This window comes from Eretmochelys imbricata, chromosome 7, assembly GCF_965152235.1.
Source record: "Eretmochelys imbricata isolate rEreImb1 chromosome 7, rEreImb1.hap1, whole genome shotgun sequence".
NCBI lineage: Eukaryota > Metazoa > Chordata > Testudines > Cheloniidae > Eretmochelys > Eretmochelys imbricata.
In genome coordinates, this window is record NC_135578.1 from 64,351,433 (window position 1) to 64,373,000 (window position 21,568).

Consider the following 21,568-nt stretch of genomic DNA (forward strand, 5'->3'; position numbering starts at 1 on the left):
AATGATTCTATTTCTCTCCTCTTTGAAATTGGGGGCTCATATATAAATATGCATATATATATATATATATATATATATATATATACACACACACATAGACACATGACTATATATATATATATATATATATACACATATATATATATATATATATATACATATAGAGAGAGAAAGATAGACAAAGGTGTTATCTTCCTGAGTTCTTGGCAAGGAATTAGTCCTGAAGTTAGAAGGAGTGAAGGTAGGGTTGAGGTTGGAAGGAAAGGTAACGAAGAGGGCATACCGCTTTCGGCTTCTGCAAACGACAAGAAAAAAATTGCAAATCAAACACTTCGATAAGAAATCAACTGACAAGAAAACAAAAGCAAAAAAACCCTTTATTGAAAATTCTTCAATGACCATAACATTAAAAAAAGGTTTTTCTGCTGAGAATGAGGACAAATAAATGGAGAGACAAAGAGAATATTTAACAGAGGAGTAAAACATAGGGTGCATGAGGGAAGAATGTTGGTTAGGCCTTCATTCTTGCTTACTCTTGCAGGAAGAAAAAAAAAGGGGGGGGGGCAATGGAAAACTCCAAATGGCATTGAGAGATAAGGATGGGGATTCTGTGTGTGTCTTTGCAATTTGCACTGATGTGGTTTGTGAATATTCAATAACTTTTTTTCTGTCGTGATCTCAGACAGATTCTCTACATGCCCCTTTGGACTAATTTTTTTTAACACATGAGATGATGCCTTTCTGCAACTGGTTTAAGAAATACTATTTCAGAAATAAACTTTGGGGCTACATCATAGAAACAACAGTAAATCTAAAGAAGTGTTTCTCAAGCATGTTAACACCAAACGTATCCAGGATTATTAGCCCAAGAGTAGAATACGTTATTTCAAATACACTAGCAGCTAACTCAGATTTTGATCTGACAGTGGAATCAGCTAGAGTGCACCTCTAGGGAATTCCATTTACTTAAGTAAGATTCTGCACAGGTGCACGGATCTATGGTAGTGGATTTCAAATCAGGATCAAATTTTTAAATTGAGCAATCTCTTAATATATTACAGTTAGGTTCAGTTTTTATGTGACTTTTCAAATTCCATAAGGTAAAATATAATTATGCATTAGATTTATTATGAAGAATTTGTAAGAAGCATAAAATATGGTCTATATAGTTTCACCATTTTGTTTCATAAATTATATTTTATATTCACCATGTGTATATGGCTGTATTATTTATAGTTGGATTTGCATAAACTATTGGGTTTCTTTTTTTTTTTTTTTTAAGAAAAGCCTTTTTAAAGATCTTCATTTAAAAAAGAGAATTTAATCATATTCTTCATGAAATAAAATACATCTTTAAATTTCAGTGTGAAAAAATAAGAAACAAAGGTAAAAAAGGATCATGAAATATGTACACAGCAAATGATTGCTTAGGGAAATGGATGTTTACACTATGGCTGAAATTGTGGCTGTACTGAAGTCAATGGGAGCTTTGCTGTTGATTACAGTGGGGCCAGGATTTCACTATGTGTCTCTTAAAACTGCGTACAGTAGTATGTCTCATCCTATGGTTCTTGCACAGGAAAACTATCACTGACTTCAAAGGGAGTTTTTCTGTGCAACCATAGGAACAGGTATATAATTTGCTTATAAAAGCAGATAAATAACATGTATTATTAAAAATAATAATGGAAATCAGGGACAAAAAATGTTGTCATCTGGTTTGTTGTGCCGGACTAGTACACAAAGAGAGCTTCCAGTCACTGCACAGAGTGAGTAATTCTTTGACATGGGTCCCTGTGTGTGCTCCACTTCAGGTGTGCATGCACCCGGGCACCTTTAAACAGAGATTTTTGGTAGCAGTACCCGTTTGGCCTGCATATGAGCCCCGCACATCCTTGTACCCCGTAACAAGGCTATATAAGGCCGCATGAGTGAACTGCCCTCATTTCCTTCTCTACCGCAAAGTCCCACAGAGGTAGCTCCGAAGCAGAGGGGAAGGAGGGTGGGTAGTGGAGCAGCCACAGGGACACAAATCGCAAAGAACTCGTGTTACTACACAAGCTGTGTAAATTCTTCTTCTCCTTCAAGTAGCATGCCTGTGAGTGCTCCACTTCAGGTGACTCCCTAGCACAGGGGTGGCCAACCTATGGCTCCGGAGCCACATCCGGCTCTTCAGAAGTTAATATGCGTCTCCTTGTATAGGCATCGACTCCAGGGCTGGAGCTATAGGCGCCAACTTTCCAATGTGCCAGGAGGTGCTCACTGCTCAACCCTGGCTCTGCTACAGGCCCTCTCCCCACTCCACCCTTCCCCTGAGCCTGCCGTGCCCTCGCTCCTTTCCCCTCCCTCCCAGAGCCTCCTGCACGCAATGAAACAACTGATTGGGAGGTGCGGGGAGGGAGGGGGAGGCACTAAAATCAGCGGGGCTGCCAGTGGGTGAGAAGTGCTGGAAGCGGGGAAGGGGGTGGGAGCTGATGGGGGGCTGCTGACGTATTACTGTGGCACTTTGACAATGTACATTGGTAAATTCTGACTCCTTCTCACCCCTGCCCTAGGAGTAACCCCTTAAGGAGGTGGGAGTTTTGGAACAGAGTCCATCGGTGAAGAAGGAATTGCGTGACCTACTGCAGCATCTGATCTTGCAGTGTGAACCAAGACACAATGGACAGAAAACATATGCATCAATGACCACATTGCAGCCTTGCAGATTTCAGCAACTGGAATGTCTTTGAGTGGGCTGCCAACATAGACTATGATCTAGTAGAGCACACAGTCTCTTGTAGGGGAGGCAGAACCTCAGCAAAACAATAAGAGGCAATAATGCATATAGAAATCCATATAGAAAGTCAATGAGTGGAAACAGAGGCTCCCCCTTGACCCATCTGCAATAGAAACAAAGAGTCTATGGGTCTTCTTGAATGGTGTAGTTCTGTTGAAGTAATAGGCTAATGCCCTCTTAACATCTAATGTATGGAAGATAGACTCCTGGGTAGGCCAATGTGGCCTCGAGAAAAAACAAAACAAAACAAAAGGTGACTAGTTTGGTTAATGTGAAACTCAGCAGAAACCTTAGGTAAAACTTTGGATGAAGTCCTAATGATAGCTTCTCCCTGGAGAACACAGTAAACGGAGGGCCTGCAATTAAAGCCCCCATCTCTGCAAACCTTCAAGCAGAAGTGATGGCCACCAAAAAGGCCATCTCCATAGACAGATGTAATAGTGAGCACATAGCCAGTGGCTCAAAGAGCTGTTTCATGAGATGGTTAAGAACCAGGTTGAGATCCCAAAGCAGTGTCGGGGCTGTAATCTGCAGAAAAAGACTCAAAGACTTTCAGGAATCTTGCTCTGCTCAGCTGACCAAATATTAAGAAACCGACTACTGGCACATGGAAAGCTGTTATTGCCACTAAATGAATTTCGATGGAACCACAGAAAGGCCTCAAATTTTCAATTCCAACAGGTAATTCAAGATTGTGGAACAAGATGACTAGATAGGTGAAAGATGGCACCAGATGCACCAAAGATTATATCTTCTCCATTTCTGAAGATAAGTGAGTCTGGTAAACCCCTTTCTGCTATTTAAAAGTACATTTTGTACTTCCGATGAACAGGTGGCCTCTAGTGGAAAACCACTGAGGAACCATGTTTGTAGTTGCAGAATGTTCAGATTGGGATGAAGCGTCTGACCTGCATCCTGAGACAATAGTCGAGGTTTGATTGGGAGCCACCATGCAGGGCAAGAGTGAGTTTAATGAGGTAAGAAACCAAACTTGTCTTTGCCAAGTTTGCACAATCAAAATGATCTTGGCTTGGTCCTACTTGATCTTGAAGAGGACCTTTAATGGCAATGGAGTTGGAGGATATTCATAAAAATGGCTTTTTGTCCATGTAATAAGGAGAATGTCTCCTAGAGATTGGGGATCAAGTCCCCCTCTGCAACAGAATTTCCTGTACTGTGTGTTGGCTGCCATGACAAAAAGGTCAACCTGTGGACATTCTCAAGCTAGGAATTTTTTTTGAAGACTCAAGAATCCAACTCCCATTTGCAATTTAGGGAGAAATGTCTGCTAAGGTCCTCTGCCATGTTGTTTTGTGTTTCCGGAAGGTACGAAGCCGAGATGATTATCTGATTGGCTATGCACCAGTTCCAGCTTTATCGCTTCAGTTCAGTGTCGGGGGAGCGCACACCCCGCTGATGACTGATATAATACATGAAAGCTACATTGTCTGTCATGATCTTCATGGACTTGTTTTTGAGTAGGGGAAGAAAGTGAAGGCAAGCAGCTCTGACCACTTTTAACTCCAATATATTGATGAGTAAGCATTGTTCCTGTCATGACCATTTCCATTGGTCTATGTAAGGACCTAAATGTGCTCCCCATCCCAAGAAGGAAGCATCTGATGTTAACACAATGATAGGGGGATTCTGGTTGAACAGGATTCCTGCACAAACCTTGGAAGGATTCTGCCACCAGGTGTCTGACTGAAGGAGCCAGCTGGATACAGATATTTGTTTGTTCAGACTGTGTTTGTTGGGTACATAAAGTGTTCTATGCCTCTCCAGGAGACATCAAGGATGCAACCTGTGTCATAAAAATGCAAGCTGCAATGTGTCCCAGCAGTTGCAGATATGTCCTTGCTGAAACTTGAGGGCTCAGCTGCACTCTTTAGATAAGGTTCTTTAGAGCAAGGAACCTGTCGAGAGGGAGATAAATTCTGCCCATTATCAAATCTAAAAATTATCCTATAAAGAGAATTTGCTGTGTAAGGTCAAAATCGATGTCTCAAGATTTATCTGCAGGCCTAGACTTTGGAATAGTAAAGTTGTTTGAACTGTCAACCAAGCCTCCTGATATCATTGTCCCTTGAGGAGCCAGTTGTTGAGGTAGGGAAAGACTTATTCCTAGATGATGGAGGTAGGCAGCTATGACCACCGTGATCTTTGAGAACACCCTTTGGGGTGGAAGACAGGCCAAAGGGTAGGGCCCAATACTTGTAATAATTGTGACTGTGAAATGAAGAAATCTTTTTTGAGTGGGATTAATCGTTATGTGGAAATAAGCGTCTTTGAAGTTGAGGGTCACAAATCAGTCCCCAAATTCCAGGGAGGGAATTATAGCTACTAGGGACACCGTTCTGAATTTCAGATGTCTGACATGCTTGTTCAATGGTCTGAGATCTAGTATCAGTCTCCAATCCCTGTTTTTCTTAGGTATCAGAAAATACATTGAATGAAACCTTTTATCCTGTGTTGAAGTGGAACTGGTTCTATGTCTCCTAGACTTAGGAGCAATGAGATCTCCCGTGTCAGTAATTGATCGTAAGAGGGGTCCATGAAGAGGGACAGGGAAGGGGGGTGGGAGGCAGGATTAAGGTAAATTGGATAGTATAACCCAATGTAATGGCCTCCAATACCCATTTGTCCATCGTTATAGCCTCCCATAGTCAATAGAGTAGAGAGAGGCAGAGCACCTGAGAAATTCTGGTCAGTGGGTGGCTTAGACTCTTGACCAAACCACCAAAATTGGCATATGGATGATGTTGATGGTTGGGATTAAACAGTCAATGTAGTTGTAGGCGGCGTCTTTGAAAATATCAATCTCTTAGCTAGTGGTTATGGTGGCCTATGGAAGGTGGAAAAAATCGAACAGTGTGAGGTCTCTGTGCTGACTGAGATCTGCTAAATTTTCTCTTATTTTCAGGTGTGTATATCCCCAAAGACCTAAAGTGTGGCCCTAAAGTCCTTTAGGTATGAAGCGAGTCATCTGTGGAGTCTGCAAAGAGCTTGTGGCCATTGAAAGGTAAACCTTCCACTATAGATTGTACTTCCCACAGGAATCTAGACAACTGAAACCACGAAGCTTGTCTTATCACTACTGCTGTGAAAATAGATCCAGCTGTAGGGTCCATTGTATCGAGTGAAGCCTGCAGTGATATTTTTGCAAAGAGCGGACACATCCCCTTTATCATGCTGCTCAAACTGTTCTCAGTGTTCCTGTGGCAAATGGCCAGGTAGGTCATATTTTGACCTCAGCACCTGGTGGTTCAGTAGCCTGAACTGTGAGGTTGCTGATAAGTAGCTTTTACAACCAAAAAGGTCTAGACATTTCTGGCCCTATCATAACAAGTGGCTTTTGGGGTATGTTGTCTTCCCCTTTCATTGACTGTGTCCACTACCAGAGAATTTGGTACTGGGCAAGAAAATAAAAACTCAGAATCCCTGGTCAGAAAGTAGTATTTTTTTTTATCAGCCCACTTGCATGGGTGGGGGGCATTGCTGGAGTTTTGGCTGGCTCAAAAAGGGCTTCATTAATTGGCAGTGATGCCTGTGCTGTGGTAGAACTGTGCTATATGTCCAAAAGCCTGTGCTGGGAACCCTGGACTTCTTCCAGGGGAATTTGCAGGGTGTCAGCAACCTGTTTTAATCAGGTCCTGGAATTGCCTGAAGTCTTTTGGCTAATGAAGGCAGTTGTGGCATTACTGCCTCATCAGGTGATGACAAAGAAATATTTTAAGGGGCCGGGGGGAACTCCTTCTCTGCTCTTGCCTCTTGCTCCTTCAAGGTCTCCTTTGGCTCAGAGTGGAGAGGATGGATGGGTAGTATCCAGGAACAAGGGATTCTGTGTTCCTGGGAATCATGGTCCCTTGAAATCGCTGGTGGTACATTGCCCGAGGATCCCAGTGTGACACTGGCAAACCAGGTGCCAGCTCTTGTCAAGGACTGAAATTCATTGCTGTAAACCACTCTTTTCGCCTGTGTGTCAGTATAGATACTGAACTTATAACAATATGTTTAGTGTTTAGATTTTATGAAATGCTTGTAAATTGCTGCATGCATCAATCTCATTTATAATATCTTTAACACATGATTTAAGTTTTTGCTTTATAACTGTAAAAAATGGTTGCCCTAAAACCATCGATCTGTCAGATGAGATTGTCTCCTGCTGATTAAAAAGGCCATCAAAACTAAATGGGCCATTGTGGGACATCATGATACAAAGACTTTGTTAATTGCCCCTTCACACCCATGTAGAGGTCTACATGGAAAAAGGCTCATCCCATCAGCTTTGGAGGACATAAAGATAGTGAACAAGAAAATTTTTCATCTCTTTTGCTTTTTAAACTTTGACAGGGCTGGAGCTATGAAACAGAAGCAGAGACCCCCAGAGTGAACCTGGGTTACCCCTAAAAGACATTCAGTGCTGACAGATTGCTACAATTCTGTATGCTTTTCGAACCACAGACTGTAACTCATTCGTGTATATTTGTTTGTCTGCTTTAACCTGTATTTATTTTTCCTAATTAATAAATCGTTAGTTAGTTTACTATAGGATTGGCTACAAGCATTGTCTGATGTCAGATCTGAGGTACAAATTGACTTGAGGTAAGTGACTGCTCTCTCGGGAATGGAAGCCACCTGAATCTTTAGTGATCTTTGGTATATAGCAACCAACTATTACGAAGTCTAGCTTGCCTCAGTTGCAAGATAGTCCTCCTGCGCATTTCAGTCTGTTTGTGATTCCATGATAGGACTATTATAGCGCTTCAGTTCACATTTGTTACCGGGTTGGGGATATTGAATTATAGAACATACAAACAGTTTGGGGTATCTGCCCTGTTTCAGACAGTCTCTCCATGGGTTGGCACTTATGGTCGTGAACCACTTTAGACAGTCTGCTACTCAGGAAGGCCAGTGAGGGGAACCCAAAGCCATGGTGGGGGAAGGTATCCAACAATGGTCATCCCAAATATTTGTAGGCAGGGGTCTGATATCCTGCTTTGTTGCATCTGCATCAGGGAATAATGTCTTCTGAAATAAAGTGGAGAGCCCTGAACTGAAAGTTCAGAGTCTGAGTCAGAATGCTCCTCCACATATTGTATGAGAGGTGGCAACCCCTCTTCATGGATAGTAGAAGTTAGGAAAGATGTAGGTCTCACAGAAACATGAGCAGTCAGTGACTCAGCAGACCTCAGTACGGAGAGGTGTCCAGAAGTCACAAGGAGTGGAGACTCAGGCTCATTCAGGTACCAGAATGTCTGTGATACCAGGAGCACAACAGAACTTGATACAGGCACTGATGACATTCTAGATGCCATTGTCCAAAGCATTGATGTGAGTACCAAGGGGAAGGTGCATTCCACTGACGCCACTTTCTTGGTAATAGTAGTCTTTGGTGCTGTGGCCTTTACCGCTGTAGTATGGGACTTAGTTGAAGTGCTTCATGGTACCTGAAGTGCTCAGAGCCTCACAAGCAGCCATCTCAGGGCCTCCAGTGACTGAATCTTCTTCAAGGAGGAACTTGCTGTTGTTCTCCTCTTATCCCCTCCTTCACGTTAGAGTGGGAAACTCTTGGTACCACCAGCGCAGTTGTTGGTACCTCGCTCATAGAGCTTGTTAGAGACCAGGGTTTTGATGCCATCTTCACCTTGGAAGCTCTCAGTGACTGTAATCTCAATGTCGACAGGGCACTAACAGCTTGTACAGGTGGGTTTTCTGTATCTGGTCAGAAGCCAGTCTTAAAGTTAGCTCCATTATTAAGAGCCTATACTTTATTTCCCTGTTTTTTGGGACCTTTCCTTAAAAGAAGTGTAGATCTTGTACTTGCTGGGAATATGAGCATCTCTCAAACAACAAATGCACTGGGAGTACTCGTCACTGATGGGGATTACTTCTTGACAAGAGAGGCACCTTTTAAACCTTAGGGAGATCAGCATCCCAGACACAAGAAAAAATTTTAGGGCCCCTCAATCGAGGGGAAAAACAAACAAACAAAAATATGTATATATATTTTTTTTAAAGAAAAGAGAAAAACAAATGGGAACAAGCGTTCCAACATCTATAAGATACTAAACCTACTACTATTAAGAACTATTAATGCTAAGAATACTAATAAAACAAGAAACAGGTGCACACTAAATTCTGCCTCTGGCTGAAGGAGCTTCAAAAGAAACAGAGTGTGGTTTGCCTGCGAAGCCCTATATAGCCTCGGTATGGGGCACAAGTGTGTGTAGGATGTATGCATGGGCTGAACAGGCACTGCTACCAAAAATTTCTGATAAAATTTCAGGGGTACATGCACACCTGAAGTGGAGCACCCACAGGGACACTACTCAAAGAAGTAACCTTTCACTGGCCCTGAAAAAATTGGTACTGGAGCTTCAAAATGTTTCCAGACTCAGGAACATCATGCTATACTGGTTGTCGAAGCAAGGGCATCTAGTTAAAGATTTTTTTCTCTGAACATTTTTGTTGCCATTGAATGTGAACTATGGAGAACTTCTTAAAAGTTTCACAAAACAAGGAGGAAAGTTAATTTGTACACCTCCACTGTGGACCCCTCACCCAAGAACTGTGAGAAGCTGGCTTCAGGTTCCATGGTATAGGCAGCTTCCCTATTCACACTGAAGAGGAACTACCAATTAAGGACCAGTTAAATGCTGAAGACATTAGAATTGGAGGAAAAGGTCTGATATTTTCACCACAATCAATAGCAACAAAAATACTGGTGAATAATGAATGCAATAAACTGACTCCCCATGCTTAAAATCCGGTTATTCTGATCACTGTCTTGCTTTCTCATCTCTCTGCTTCAGTTTGGGCATGACTCTAGGAGCCAATATTCTCAAGAAACTCTAAAAAGTAAGAAATGAATGGTTTCTACGATTACATTTCTGGTTAGTCTAACATGTTCCACTTCAGCAATGCTCTTAAACACATGCTAACTTTGAGATCCCATTAAAGTCAATAGGACTTCACCTGGTTTTAAAGCATAGCTTCCATTTAATTTATTACATTCATTATTTACTGGTATTTTTAAGCACATTCTTAAATACTCTGGTTAACTGGGGCCAAAGTATATGGTAGAAATGCAGGACGGCATCAGAAGTATGTGACACTGAGGGCCAGGATCACATGAACAAGCAGAACTATAAATTAAGGTTACATGTCATTGGGAAGTGGTTATTCCAAGCTTTCTAATGAAATGAAAATATTCTAGTTATGGTGGTTCACAAGGTAATTATTCTTAAAACAGTTCATCAAACCAACAGTACTATTTTGGCACTACTTTAGCAGAGCAAAAGCTGGCCCTCCAACTAGTGGATTTCTCTACTGTTGGACGTTTACAACAAATACTGTGCTCTCACAGTCTCAAAACTGTTCACTCATCTTCATTAGTATTTTATTTTTTCCTACAAATTCTATTGTCCTCACTTTCTACCATATTTCTTTACTATGAACTTTTAACTTTTGTGACATTAGGTAATGAATATATATATATATATATATATATATATATATATATAAGTGGATGCTCTATCATGCTGTGTTACTTTATTTGACTTTTCTATACCATCTTGTGAATAAGGACCATTCCAACTCCCATTGAAGTTGGTGGAAAGGCTCCCATTGACCTACATGGGAGATGGATGCTCTCCAAAATTATTGAAGAAAAACTACAATATCAACACTTATGTCACAGAATGAGAATGGAAGCAATGACAGCAAAGATTTGGGTATGAATTCTTATTGAGAAGCAGTATAAACCAAGAACTTCATGTAAATAGTTACCAATAATGTTTCTATTGTATTGTCCTTTCTAGAAATGGATGAAACTGATCAAACATAAAAACAATAAACTGTTCGCTTTACACCTGCTAATGCAGAATGAGGCTATTCATTGGAAGGTATCTATTTTAAGATAAGCCAATAGGAGTTGAAAACATTTCAAAATTCTGACTTAAAAGAAGGGTCCCCTTAATCTGCAGTGGTATTAGACAAAAAGAAAATCCAGCATCACATACACCATTTCACATATTACTTGTCAGAGGACTGTAAAAAAAAGAGGGATGTAAAATCAAACATTCAATGGGAGCTATATTTCAACTATCCACATAACAAGTGGAAACGTTCAGACTGACTTGGATGCCCCATGACTTTTTTAATAGATTCTTTTTAATAAGAAAAATGGATATTTAGGGATGATTAAACATTCTTTAAACAAATAATTAAAAAATATAAAAACATGTCCAAAGTTGTGATACATGGTTTAAGAAGTGAACTGGTTGTTCAGGTGAAGATTAAGGCTATATCTACACTGTACCGATGCAGCTGTGCCACTGTAAGATCTTTTGTGTAGTCGCTCTACGCCGATAGGAGAGAGCTTGCCCGTTGACATAATTAAACCACCCGCAACAAACGGTGGTAACTATGTTGGTGGGAGAAGCTCTCCTGCCATCATAATGCTGTGCACACTACCACCTATGCTGGCGAAACGTATGTGGCACAAGGGTGTGTTTTTTCACAACCTTGAGCAACATACGTTTTGCCGACAGAAGTGGTAGCGTAGGCATGGTCTAAAGCTGTATAAACTCAACATCACCTCCGTCTTAGGTTTAGGTGATCAGTTACCAAAAAGACATGATGACAGACTTCTACGTATGTTAACAGTTTTACTACAGAATGTTGTAATGGATTTGTCTACAGTATGTTGATAACATATTTCAGAAATAATTAATACAGTTTGTAAGTCCACAATTACTTTGAATCATGCCCTTTTAGAGCACACTGGTAACAGACCAGGAGGTTTTACCACCATCTCAAGTAACAATGAATGTGGTGTGAATGCACAGATGGAGGTATTGATAAATTAGAAAGAATTTTGACACCAATGCACATTAAGCTGGGACTCTTTTTAGCTCTCATACACAAAACAAAACAACTCTTTTTCTGTCTGTAAATTTTTGTTATTGGCTATACAGATTTTTTCCTTCAATTTTTGGATGGAGGGTAAAATTAGCATATTTGGATTTTCTAACTAAAACAAATCCTTCCCAGCTCAATCATATTATTTATACACTCTCACACACAAATATGATACATATCTATAGCTGTCGATTGTATGTATACTGTCCAAACCTTCCATGTTTATTCTAAGAGTAGCTTTCTCATCTCATTCATTTAAAACTGTGATGCAGAGAAATGCATGCAGTACATAATACAGCGCATATTATCATGAGATTGTTGCAATCTTTTATTCCTGACGGTCCAGTAAAATAAGCTGCTTTTCTGATTAGAGCAGATTGGCTCCCTTGTGCGGTCAGCCAGGGCAAAAAAAAGGTGGAAGCCATTTGTTTCACTGATACCAAGTGACACTTATTGAAGTAAGTTGTAAATAAAACTACCAGCCTTTCTTCCAACAAAGTATTTGACATAACGTTAATTCAGGTGAAGAGAGGGAGAGAGGCAGAGCCTGCCAGTATTATGTGAACTGGTGTAAAGTGATGCCACGTTAATTATGCTTTGAAATGCTTTCATGTGCATAAAAAGAGCTATGTTCATTCAGAAAAAAAAAATGAAAAGACCAAATTGTCCATGGTGCATACTGAAAAGCTGTTAAATTTTGTAGTCATTAACGTACCTGCTTTCCCGTTTTTCTGACTTGTATTCTATGGCTATCATTAAGAGCTTTAGCTTTGCAAACACCAGTCTGCAGGAAGAAAAGAAGTCAAGATTCAGTACTTCTTCGTGATTATCATCCTATATCTAGTATTGGTCCAACATTTCAAAATTCTACACTTTGTGACGAAAAGACTTTCATGAGACTTTTTGCTAAAAACGTACAAAATTTCTCAACTGGCTATAGATATAGCACTTATCAAGACCTTTCCATTGTGAAGGTTAACAATAGTCACCCTCATTCATATATCACTCTAGCAAGTTGACAGCACCAGCATCACTTTTAATTAACTAGTAAAGGGCACAATACTCAAAACCAAACATGTGCTTGTTTTGTATTGTGGATATCTAGGGCCAAGTTTTAAAATCTGTGTTGGAATTTAGCTATAGGACTCCTGTTGCCAGTACTGCACATTCATTAGATAATGTACTTTCCAGTATTAAAACCCTAAACACAGACAGATATACTAAAGTCAATATTTGCCAATTATTACCTCAGTTAGCAAAAGTATCTCCTATTTTAAATGTAGGGGGAAATGTGTGGAAAGGCAAATACTGACTTTTTAACAAACACCACTATAATTGTGAAAAGCCGTTATTTATTAATACATTCCAGGAAGCACCACCTTTACACCAGTGTGTCCCCACCTAGTCCAACACCCAATCAACTATCTTCCTAAATGCAGTATCAGAATTATAAAATAAAACATACGGAAAACCAACTAAAATTCTTAGCTAGGAAGTATTTGCATCCCATTTTCATCACTCAAATTTAAATGAATACTAAGTTACATGCGTCCTTATGCTATTAACTTGTGGAATGAGATTCACATATTTTTCTTGGAGTGTTTCTTTTATGGGTTTATACAGTTTAAAGAACTTTACCCTTTTACAATTACGTACTTAGGACTGTGTACAAGGAATGTACCTAGTACACTATTCTTGTACAGTAAATGTCGAAAACATGGACAGTATACGAAGTAAACTAAGTGGACAAGGTGCTAAGTACATAATCGTAAAAGAACAGAGTTCTTTAGACTCCCACAAATCAAACCTCCAAGCAGAAAGATGCAACATGAGGGGAGGCTACTAGACACTACATTACAGAGCCAGAGTTTCCTGTCCGTACTGCTTAAGCTGCATAAAGTGAACCACAAGCAGAGAGAAAATTGCAGTAGTGAGTTCCCCTTATATAGAGAGAATTTCTGACCAGCACAAAGCTGGTAGAGGTGGCTCTGCAGCTTCCTATGCTGGAACATCCCACTTCTCCCATTGTAAGTGAAGGGAACGTGTGTGTTGAGGTCGGAGAGCATGCCGGAGAAGCCATTCAAGAGCAAAGCTGTGCCCAATTCTCCACTGGTGTAAATTAAAACTGTGATCGGACCTCACCCCAGCCCACAAGCTTTAACTTATACAGGGGCTAGATAGTTGAGTCTGAGAGAGCTACAAATAGCTCCCTGTCAGCTGGAAAGTGGCATAGTGTAGTAGCATCAGTATACAATTCACATTTACAGTACTTAATATTCAAATTAACTTGCATGGCTAAAAGTGTTTTTAAGCTGTAACAATAAATATTTTGTTACATGTACTTGCTTGTGCAATTCAACAACTGCCCAGGCAAATCTTACTGCCTGACCACTTCTGGAAACTGATAAGACTAACATAAAGTATGTTGCTGGCTGCAAAATCATGTCAGAAACAGAAAAATGCCATTTGTCACACAAAGATCTTAGAGTAGCATAAAGTGCTGTAACAAGAAGTTAGATCATTTTCCCTCCCAATAACGATTACATAGAGGTCCACAAAATTTGACAATGACATTACAGGAAGCCTTAATCTCCTTTTTTTACTGTGAGCATCATCTGTTAACTACAGGAGTTTGAACACAGATGTTCATGAACAAAGGCTCTTAAGAAGCTGAGTCCAACTGTTTCTACCTACCCAGAGGGAAATAAATTGTTCTTGCCACTAAATCAGCCCTTTTGACTGGTAAGGCTAGTAATTGGCATAAATTAGACATGGAAACCTGCTGTACTCTTTGTATATTAAAGTATTGGGATATATACGGGTATGAGTGTATGTACAGATATCTCCTATTTCTAAGGCACCTATCACCACGGTATCTGAGCAGTGGAACACAAAGATGTAATCTTTGTGAGCTATTAATATACACAGAGCATTAACATATAAAAGGTATTTTGTATAACAAGCTATTGGGTGGGAAAGGGTTTTTCTTTTGGTATATCTTTTTTCTCAAAGCCAGCTCTGGCCATTTACATTTTCTACAAACTACTTTTGACTAAGAACCAGATCCTACCCTCAGAAAAAATGAGAGCATCTCCCATTTACTTTTTTTCCAAAAATCCTGTTGCAGTTATCAAAAATATGTGCATTGAGATTTTATTTTCTTGTCTAATATTAATAACACATGAATAAAATTCCAATTGATAAACAGATTGACTGTAGTCTCTTAAATTAAATAAAGCATTTAGAAATGCTGGAATTATTTTGTATATATATTATTTTTTGTTGTTTGAAATTGATTGTACTCCGTGTGGATAATTCTGGATGTTAAAGTAGGTCTAATCACTGCTGCTTTCCCTTTTATCACTTAACACAGGCATTTCCAAATACTTTGTGTCCTTTAAGAGTCTGATAAACAGAAATTTCAAATGCTTCTTTCCTGCTGGATAAAGACATTGTCTGAAAATATTGTGAGTTCAGCAAGGCTCGTATAGTGGTGTGGAAATTACCACATTGCATACAATCCATGAAAAAAATACCACGGACAGCTTATTAAATGCAGGGTCAGCAGCCCACTACTTTATACTGACAGGGAATATGGGACTTTTCTGCCTTCCTCTGAAGCAATGGACTGAGATCAGACATTCCGATTAGGGGCTCAAACCTGTACGGTGTAGCGCATTCTAGCTAGATCCAGCAAGGTACTTAAGCAGGTACTTCAAGCATGTAAGTAGATCCATTGACTTCATGGAACTAATCATATGCTTAAAGGTAAGTACTTGCTTAGGTAATTTATTGGCTCACACCAGAGTTCTCAGCACTGTGAAAACAGATCTATGTGAGCACATCCCATATATTTCCAGTAAATGCAGAGGGTGGTAGATTTCTAGATTTCTATGCTTCAATATGTAAGAGATACTGTGCAGTATATAATTAACTATATCATTTTTATTAATATCAAGCCAAATTATATGCCCTCCCTTCCACTTGTGAGTGGGAAGGGTCATAAACAGCAGAACCTCCCTAAGTTCTGCTGCAAGAGAGCAGGAAATGAAGAGGCCCTGCAACAGGGGAACTCAGTTTCTCATCTATGGCAACGAGAAGGGAAATTTTGCAGGTGGAGTGAGGCAGGGGCATGGCCAATGAATGACTATGTGGAGCCACTTGTCAAAATCCACAATGCCAAGGCAGTGCAGGGACACAAACACTACTGCATCATTGAGGTTACAATAATGGCCATGGAGCAGCTCCACTGTTGTTTTTCAGCTAACCTTTTTTTGGGTGGGGTGGAGGGGGACAAGAGAGGGATTCCATTACCTCAATAATTTTTAATCATCATTCATCACATTGTCACAAATTTGTTCACAAACATACATTACTGAAGTCTAAATGGGAAAAGTGGTTAAACTGAGAATTATAAGAGGCAAAACAGAAATTTCCATGTATCCTGACAAGAGGTGAGGGGAAAACAAAAAAATCCAAACAAGGGACATACCATGAGGTGGATCAAGAAATATGTAAGCCTATCCGTATTGACCGGTAGTCATACAGAAGTCCTAAGACCTGATTCCCATGCATTTTACACCAGTGTAAATCAGTAGCAGTGCCACTGGAGTTACACCAAGGTAAATGAGAGGTGAATCAGTCTACTGGGGAGTTCAATATAATCTATTATACAGACCTTAGTTAATGGGGCATTAACAGTTCCATGTCAAATTAGAATTTTAACTACAGTCTCAGCTGTGAGAGACACAGAGATGTCATATTTTCAAGGCACGTCTTCTGTCCTAATCCCTTCTGACCAATAAAATGAAACACAATTAGCTTTTATATTTTGCAAGTGATGAACGGCTGATTGAAAAAAAATACCCATTGATATAGTCAGTGCATGGAAAATATTGTTCGTGTTCACAGCCAAAGCATAGAAGTATGCAACTTTTCATTTCCACAGCCTGAATCCAATAGATGATTTGGAGATAAATTATCTGAAATTGGTCAAAATATTTTACTACAAACAAAGTCGAATGGCTTCGCACAGCAACATTTTTAACTTAATTTAGCCCTTCAGTTAATACTTTCCCTGATGTCTTGGGAGATAATACATAAATTCTCATTCCTTTCAGGGCATTATTGCTAAAACTCATGATAATGCTAAGTAGCTTCATCCCTGCAGGCTCACTGTAGGGACCACCTGGAAGAGGCCACTGTCCCCGACTCTTAAAAGGGTCTTCTGGCTCAGGGACATATACAACATAACCTAGTTCTAATCATGCAGTGGGAGCAGGAAACAGCTATCAGCAGGATGGTGTGCAGTGACTGAGAAGGCATGTTTACAAGGGAAGCACTGATGGGTTCCCGTGGGACTGATTTGTAACCAGGGATCAGCTTGCACTCTGGGGATCACAGAGCACCTATCAGGTCCTGTTCTTCACATAGTTAGCATCTGGCAGGGGAAACAGTCATACTGCTGTTAGTTTCAATGATAGAGCAGGAGGCCCACATTCTGTGGGCCTGATCCAGAACCCAATAAAAATCAATGAAAGTCTTTTCGTTGGCATCAGGGAGGTTTGGATCAAATTCCATCCCCATATAAAACCATTTTACAATAGTGGTGGTAAGTGATCCACAGAATGTGGCCCCAATGAGCCAAAGAACTAGCCTCTTTAAATCATGGAGAGTGGAAAGGGTTCATGGCCAGAAAGGGTCACCATTTAAAGATATTAAAGGTAAATGTGGGATTGTTCCACGGTGATGAGAAAGGTGGGTGGCTGTGGAAGTGACCTTGCACACCCAGATGTAAATCTGAGTCCACTTTCATTAACGCTACACAAATAAGGGTGGAGAATCACATTTTCAAACAACCCAAATCTATGGCCATATTCAAGGGGGTTCCACAAGTCATCATAAATATATATTTTAACAGTTTCAATTAAATCAGTGGTGGTTGGCAAGGGCACGAGTAGGTGAGTTGAGACATTTGCTGCCAGCAGTCATGAATCTGAGAAAAGGCTGTCATTTGGTGGGTGATAAGAATGATGCCTTAACAGTAAGCATATTTGGTGTCTTATCTGTCAGTGCTATTAGTCAGAAAAGGGAATCTAAAAAAATGGCATCGTAGGGTTTCATATTCATTTTCTCTCCATAATTTCCAGATCAAATATTATTTCAGTTTACAAGTCAAAAGATTATTTTTTCTATCCACCAGCTCTGCAATGAAAATCAAACTGTATTCATTTGGCCTTTTTGCACCATCTGCAACAATGATGGTTCTGCAGTCCAAATTTAGCTGACAGATTTGCTGGTGCATGAGACAGAAAAAAACCCAACACACCCTTCCATCAATTTTGTGCAATTTTATGTGGTTTCACACCCACAAAATCAGTTAAAATTTGGTAGCTTTGAATGAGTTTCTCTTTTTATGTGGGGTGGAGGGGTGGGGATGGTTGAGTTCTTTCAAGCTCATAAGGAAATTAAAAGGGGAGGCAGGGTGCAAATCCATGAAAATTGAAATTTCAGAAAAATATTTGCATGCACCTTTGTGATGTGAAATCACTGAGTTTCACACAGCTTTAACCACTGGCAGGCAATGACAGTGTAGTATATTATTATCTATAAAATTTATTGTATTAATTTTATTAATAATGTTTATATATTGCAGTAATTCCTGTAGGCCACAACCAGGCTGAGCTCCATTGTGCTAAGCATTATAGAAACATATGGTTATGACTGGGTGAAACCTTGCTATGGGTTGAGTTAAAACCCCATTGAGATTGGTAGGTGTGAACTCACCCTCCAATTAGCATAACTGTAAACATAAACCCACACCTAAAACAAAAGGTGTGTGTGAACCCATGCAGGAGCTTTTGCTGTGTATTGTTTTGGGTTGGTATGGATGGGCAGGGAGAAGATGACACAGAAAGTGAGGACAGGTCTATACTACAAACTTGCATTGGCTGTGCTGATGCAGCTGTGCTACTGAAACGCTTCTGGTGAAGACGCCTTAAGCCGACGGGAGAGAACTCTGCTGCCAGCTTAATAACTCCACCTCTGCCAGAGGTGGTAGCTAGGTTGGCAGGAGAAGCTCTCCCATGACATAGCGCTCACTACACTGGTGGGGGGGGGATTAAGGTTGGTATAACTACATCACTTGGGGTGTGGATTTTTCAAATTCCTGAGCAATGCAGTAATACCGAAGTAAGCGTGTAGTATAGAACTGGCCTGAGGTCAGACACAAACAGACTGAGGGAGAGAGACAGCCTTAAGGAGTAGCTGAATGGACAGTGGCTGACCCTGGAGAAAGGTTTTGGGTTGGGGTGTGTGATGGGGCGCCTGCCCCACACTGGGCTCTAAGGAGTTAATAGAGCCCTTGCAAAGCTGTGACCAATCAGAGAGGGGCTGGGAGAAGCAGCCAATCAGGGATGGGCTGGCCCACATAAGAAGGGCTGCAGAGCAGAGCAGCTTCAGTCACTCCCTGGAGCTTGAGGAGGGAGATAAACTGGCTGCCTTGCAGGCTGAAGACAGTGAGCACCCTGGACAGAGCAGTGCTGCAGACAGATATCTGGGGAGCCAAAGGCAACTCCTGGCAGGCTGAAGCCCTGAGGCAAGGGCAAAGAGGATGCTGGGGCCATGGGGAAGTAACCAGTGAAATCTACTTAGGATTTGGAGGAGGCACTACAAGCAGTGGCCATCTACGGGTCCCTGGGCCAGGACCCGGAGTAGTAGGCAGGTCTGGAATGCCCCCCGGCCTCCACTCACCACTGAGGAAGTGGCTGGACCAACGGACTGTGATACTGTCCCCCAGAAGTGGGGAGCACAGAGTGCAGCACAGCCAGAGGGCTGTGTCATGAAGAGGATGCCGCGGTCCTGGGAGTGACATGGGTCCCTGGAGCAAAAGTGTCAGTGGTAAGACACCACCAGAAGAGGGTGCACCAGCTAGCAGAGCGGATCCGCAGGACATCCAGCAGGGGGTGTCACAGTAGTGAGTCGCACCCCATCACAGTGTGCAAGCTGAAAACTGTTCTCCTGGTGCTGTAAGAAAAAGCAGTTTCTGGCTTTTTGATTCCTTCTGTGTTCAGAGACACAGGACTTCAGATTCCTTGTAAATAAACAAAATCATATTAAAAAAATACTTGGCTATCACCAATTTCTACTTCCTACTGGAACACACCTGGGAACCAAAATTTTGAATAGGCACTGTGGTTAAAAAGGAGCAACAAATAATAAATGACAGTCCCTGTCCCAAAGAATTTACAATCTTAGCTAACCATTTCCCTGCAAATGTGGTTGGTATGTTTGGGGCTAAAAATGAAGGGAAATGTGGGGGAACCTAGTCCCCCTCTCATTCATATTTAGGTAAAGGAATAGGCTTCACAAACAGATGTAATATATTCAAAAAGGGGGAGTTCCATGTATTGAATATCTGTCTTCCAAGACCTCTACATATTCTCAAATTGATTTATGGGGCTGTTGTTGCACAATTCTTTCTAGCGCCAATTAAAGCAAGTAGGAGTGGAGTATATTGGCTCAGGGTACAGCTGCTGGGAGAAGGCACAGCTCTATGACTCCACCTACTGGGAAGAGTTAGGCACTTAGGGTATGTCTACACTGCAAGCTGAGAGCATGCCTCTCAGCCCGGGTAGACAGACTCACGCTACCTTGGCTTGAGACAGCACATTAAAAATAGCCATGTGGATGTTGTAGCACAGACCGGGGCTCAGGATAGTCTTCCAAGCTCAGATCAAAGGATTTGGGTGGGTCTGAGCTTGAACTGAGCTAGCAAGAGTCTGTCTATTCCAGATGGGAGGCACAGTCCCAGCTTCAGTGAAGACATACCCATAGTGACTGTGCTGGTGATACAGGAACAGGCACTATCAAACTAAGGTTGAATAAGCAACAGGTCAGGGACATGGGAGCTGTTTGTATGGTATGTGCAGGGCTGCCATTAACAGCACAGCATTTGGCCAGTGTTTCTTACTCCACAGTATCTGAGACACTACAGTTAAGATAATTAAGACCCTAAATATACGGACATACGACCAAATGTCACATACTCTGGTGCAGGAAGTACTGGAAAATGCTGACTTTTTAATGGAAATGTCTATGTATAGCCTCCAATCTTGTGAGAGAAGTGAGAACTCATAGGACCCTCATGGCAAACAAGAAGAGAAGATGCATTAAGAAATCTACTGAAGAGCAAACTGTTGGAGAATCCTACAGCTAAGAATCTCTGTTTGTTCAAGTCTTGCGTTGTCTCTAGATTGAACAAAACTTATGCAGTAGCATCTGGCCACCATCTTTTAACAGGTAAAGCCACTACAATGAGTTATGAATACCCTCCCCTTCTGACTTGGAGGGTCCATCTACAGTAGTGAAAAAAACTGGCAATGCTTCTAAAATGTTTAATGTCCTATCTCCTTTGAAACTACTACTAATTCTGCACCCTTTTGCGTCCAGTTGTCTGAACTGAGAGGCAGCCCTTTTGTCACTGGGCACCTCTGTTGCTGCCTGGTGAACCTCACCGCCTAACCAGGTTGGATGGTTTTTCAGTCGCAAAGGCACACTTGGCTGTTTGTCTTTCACCAGGGTGTGCATTTATTTCTCTCTGACATAACAATACCATGCAACAGGTTTAGAGCAAAGACAGGCTTCCCTACAGCCCTCACTCCCCAGCCCAGGCTCACTCTCTGAGCTCCTCTGGAGCTGCCCCTTGCTTTCTGTTTCCTCTCCTTATAGTCTCCCCCATTATGTTATTAGCCCTGTGATTGTTACCCAGGTGCTCACAATCCCCACCAGAAAGTGTGGAATTGCCCTCAACTGGGCCTGCAGGCTTCTCCAGGCTGTAGCAATGTCAGTGATCAGGGTGCTGCT

General features: G+C 41.1%; 1 protein-coding gene across 6 annotated transcripts in view; it reads right to left on the reverse strand.

Moving 5' to 3' along the window:
- Nucleotides 1-21,568, reverse strand: part of KCNMA1 (potassium calcium-activated channel subfamily M alpha 1) — an 845,861-nt gene that overhangs the window by 147,247 nt on the left and 677,046 nt on the right. For 5 of the 6 annotated variants that reach the window (XM_077820942.1, XM_077820941.1, XM_077820940.1 and 2 more), the window contains exon 16: nt 12,420-12,488. In XM_077820942.1, the coding sequence (XP_077677068.1) occupies nt 12,420-12,488 (69 nt within the window). Of the gene's footprint in view, nt 1-283; nt 296-12,419; nt 12,489-21,568 lie in introns of all 6 variants that reach the window. The other variant, XM_077820939.1, reaches the window with a different exon arrangement.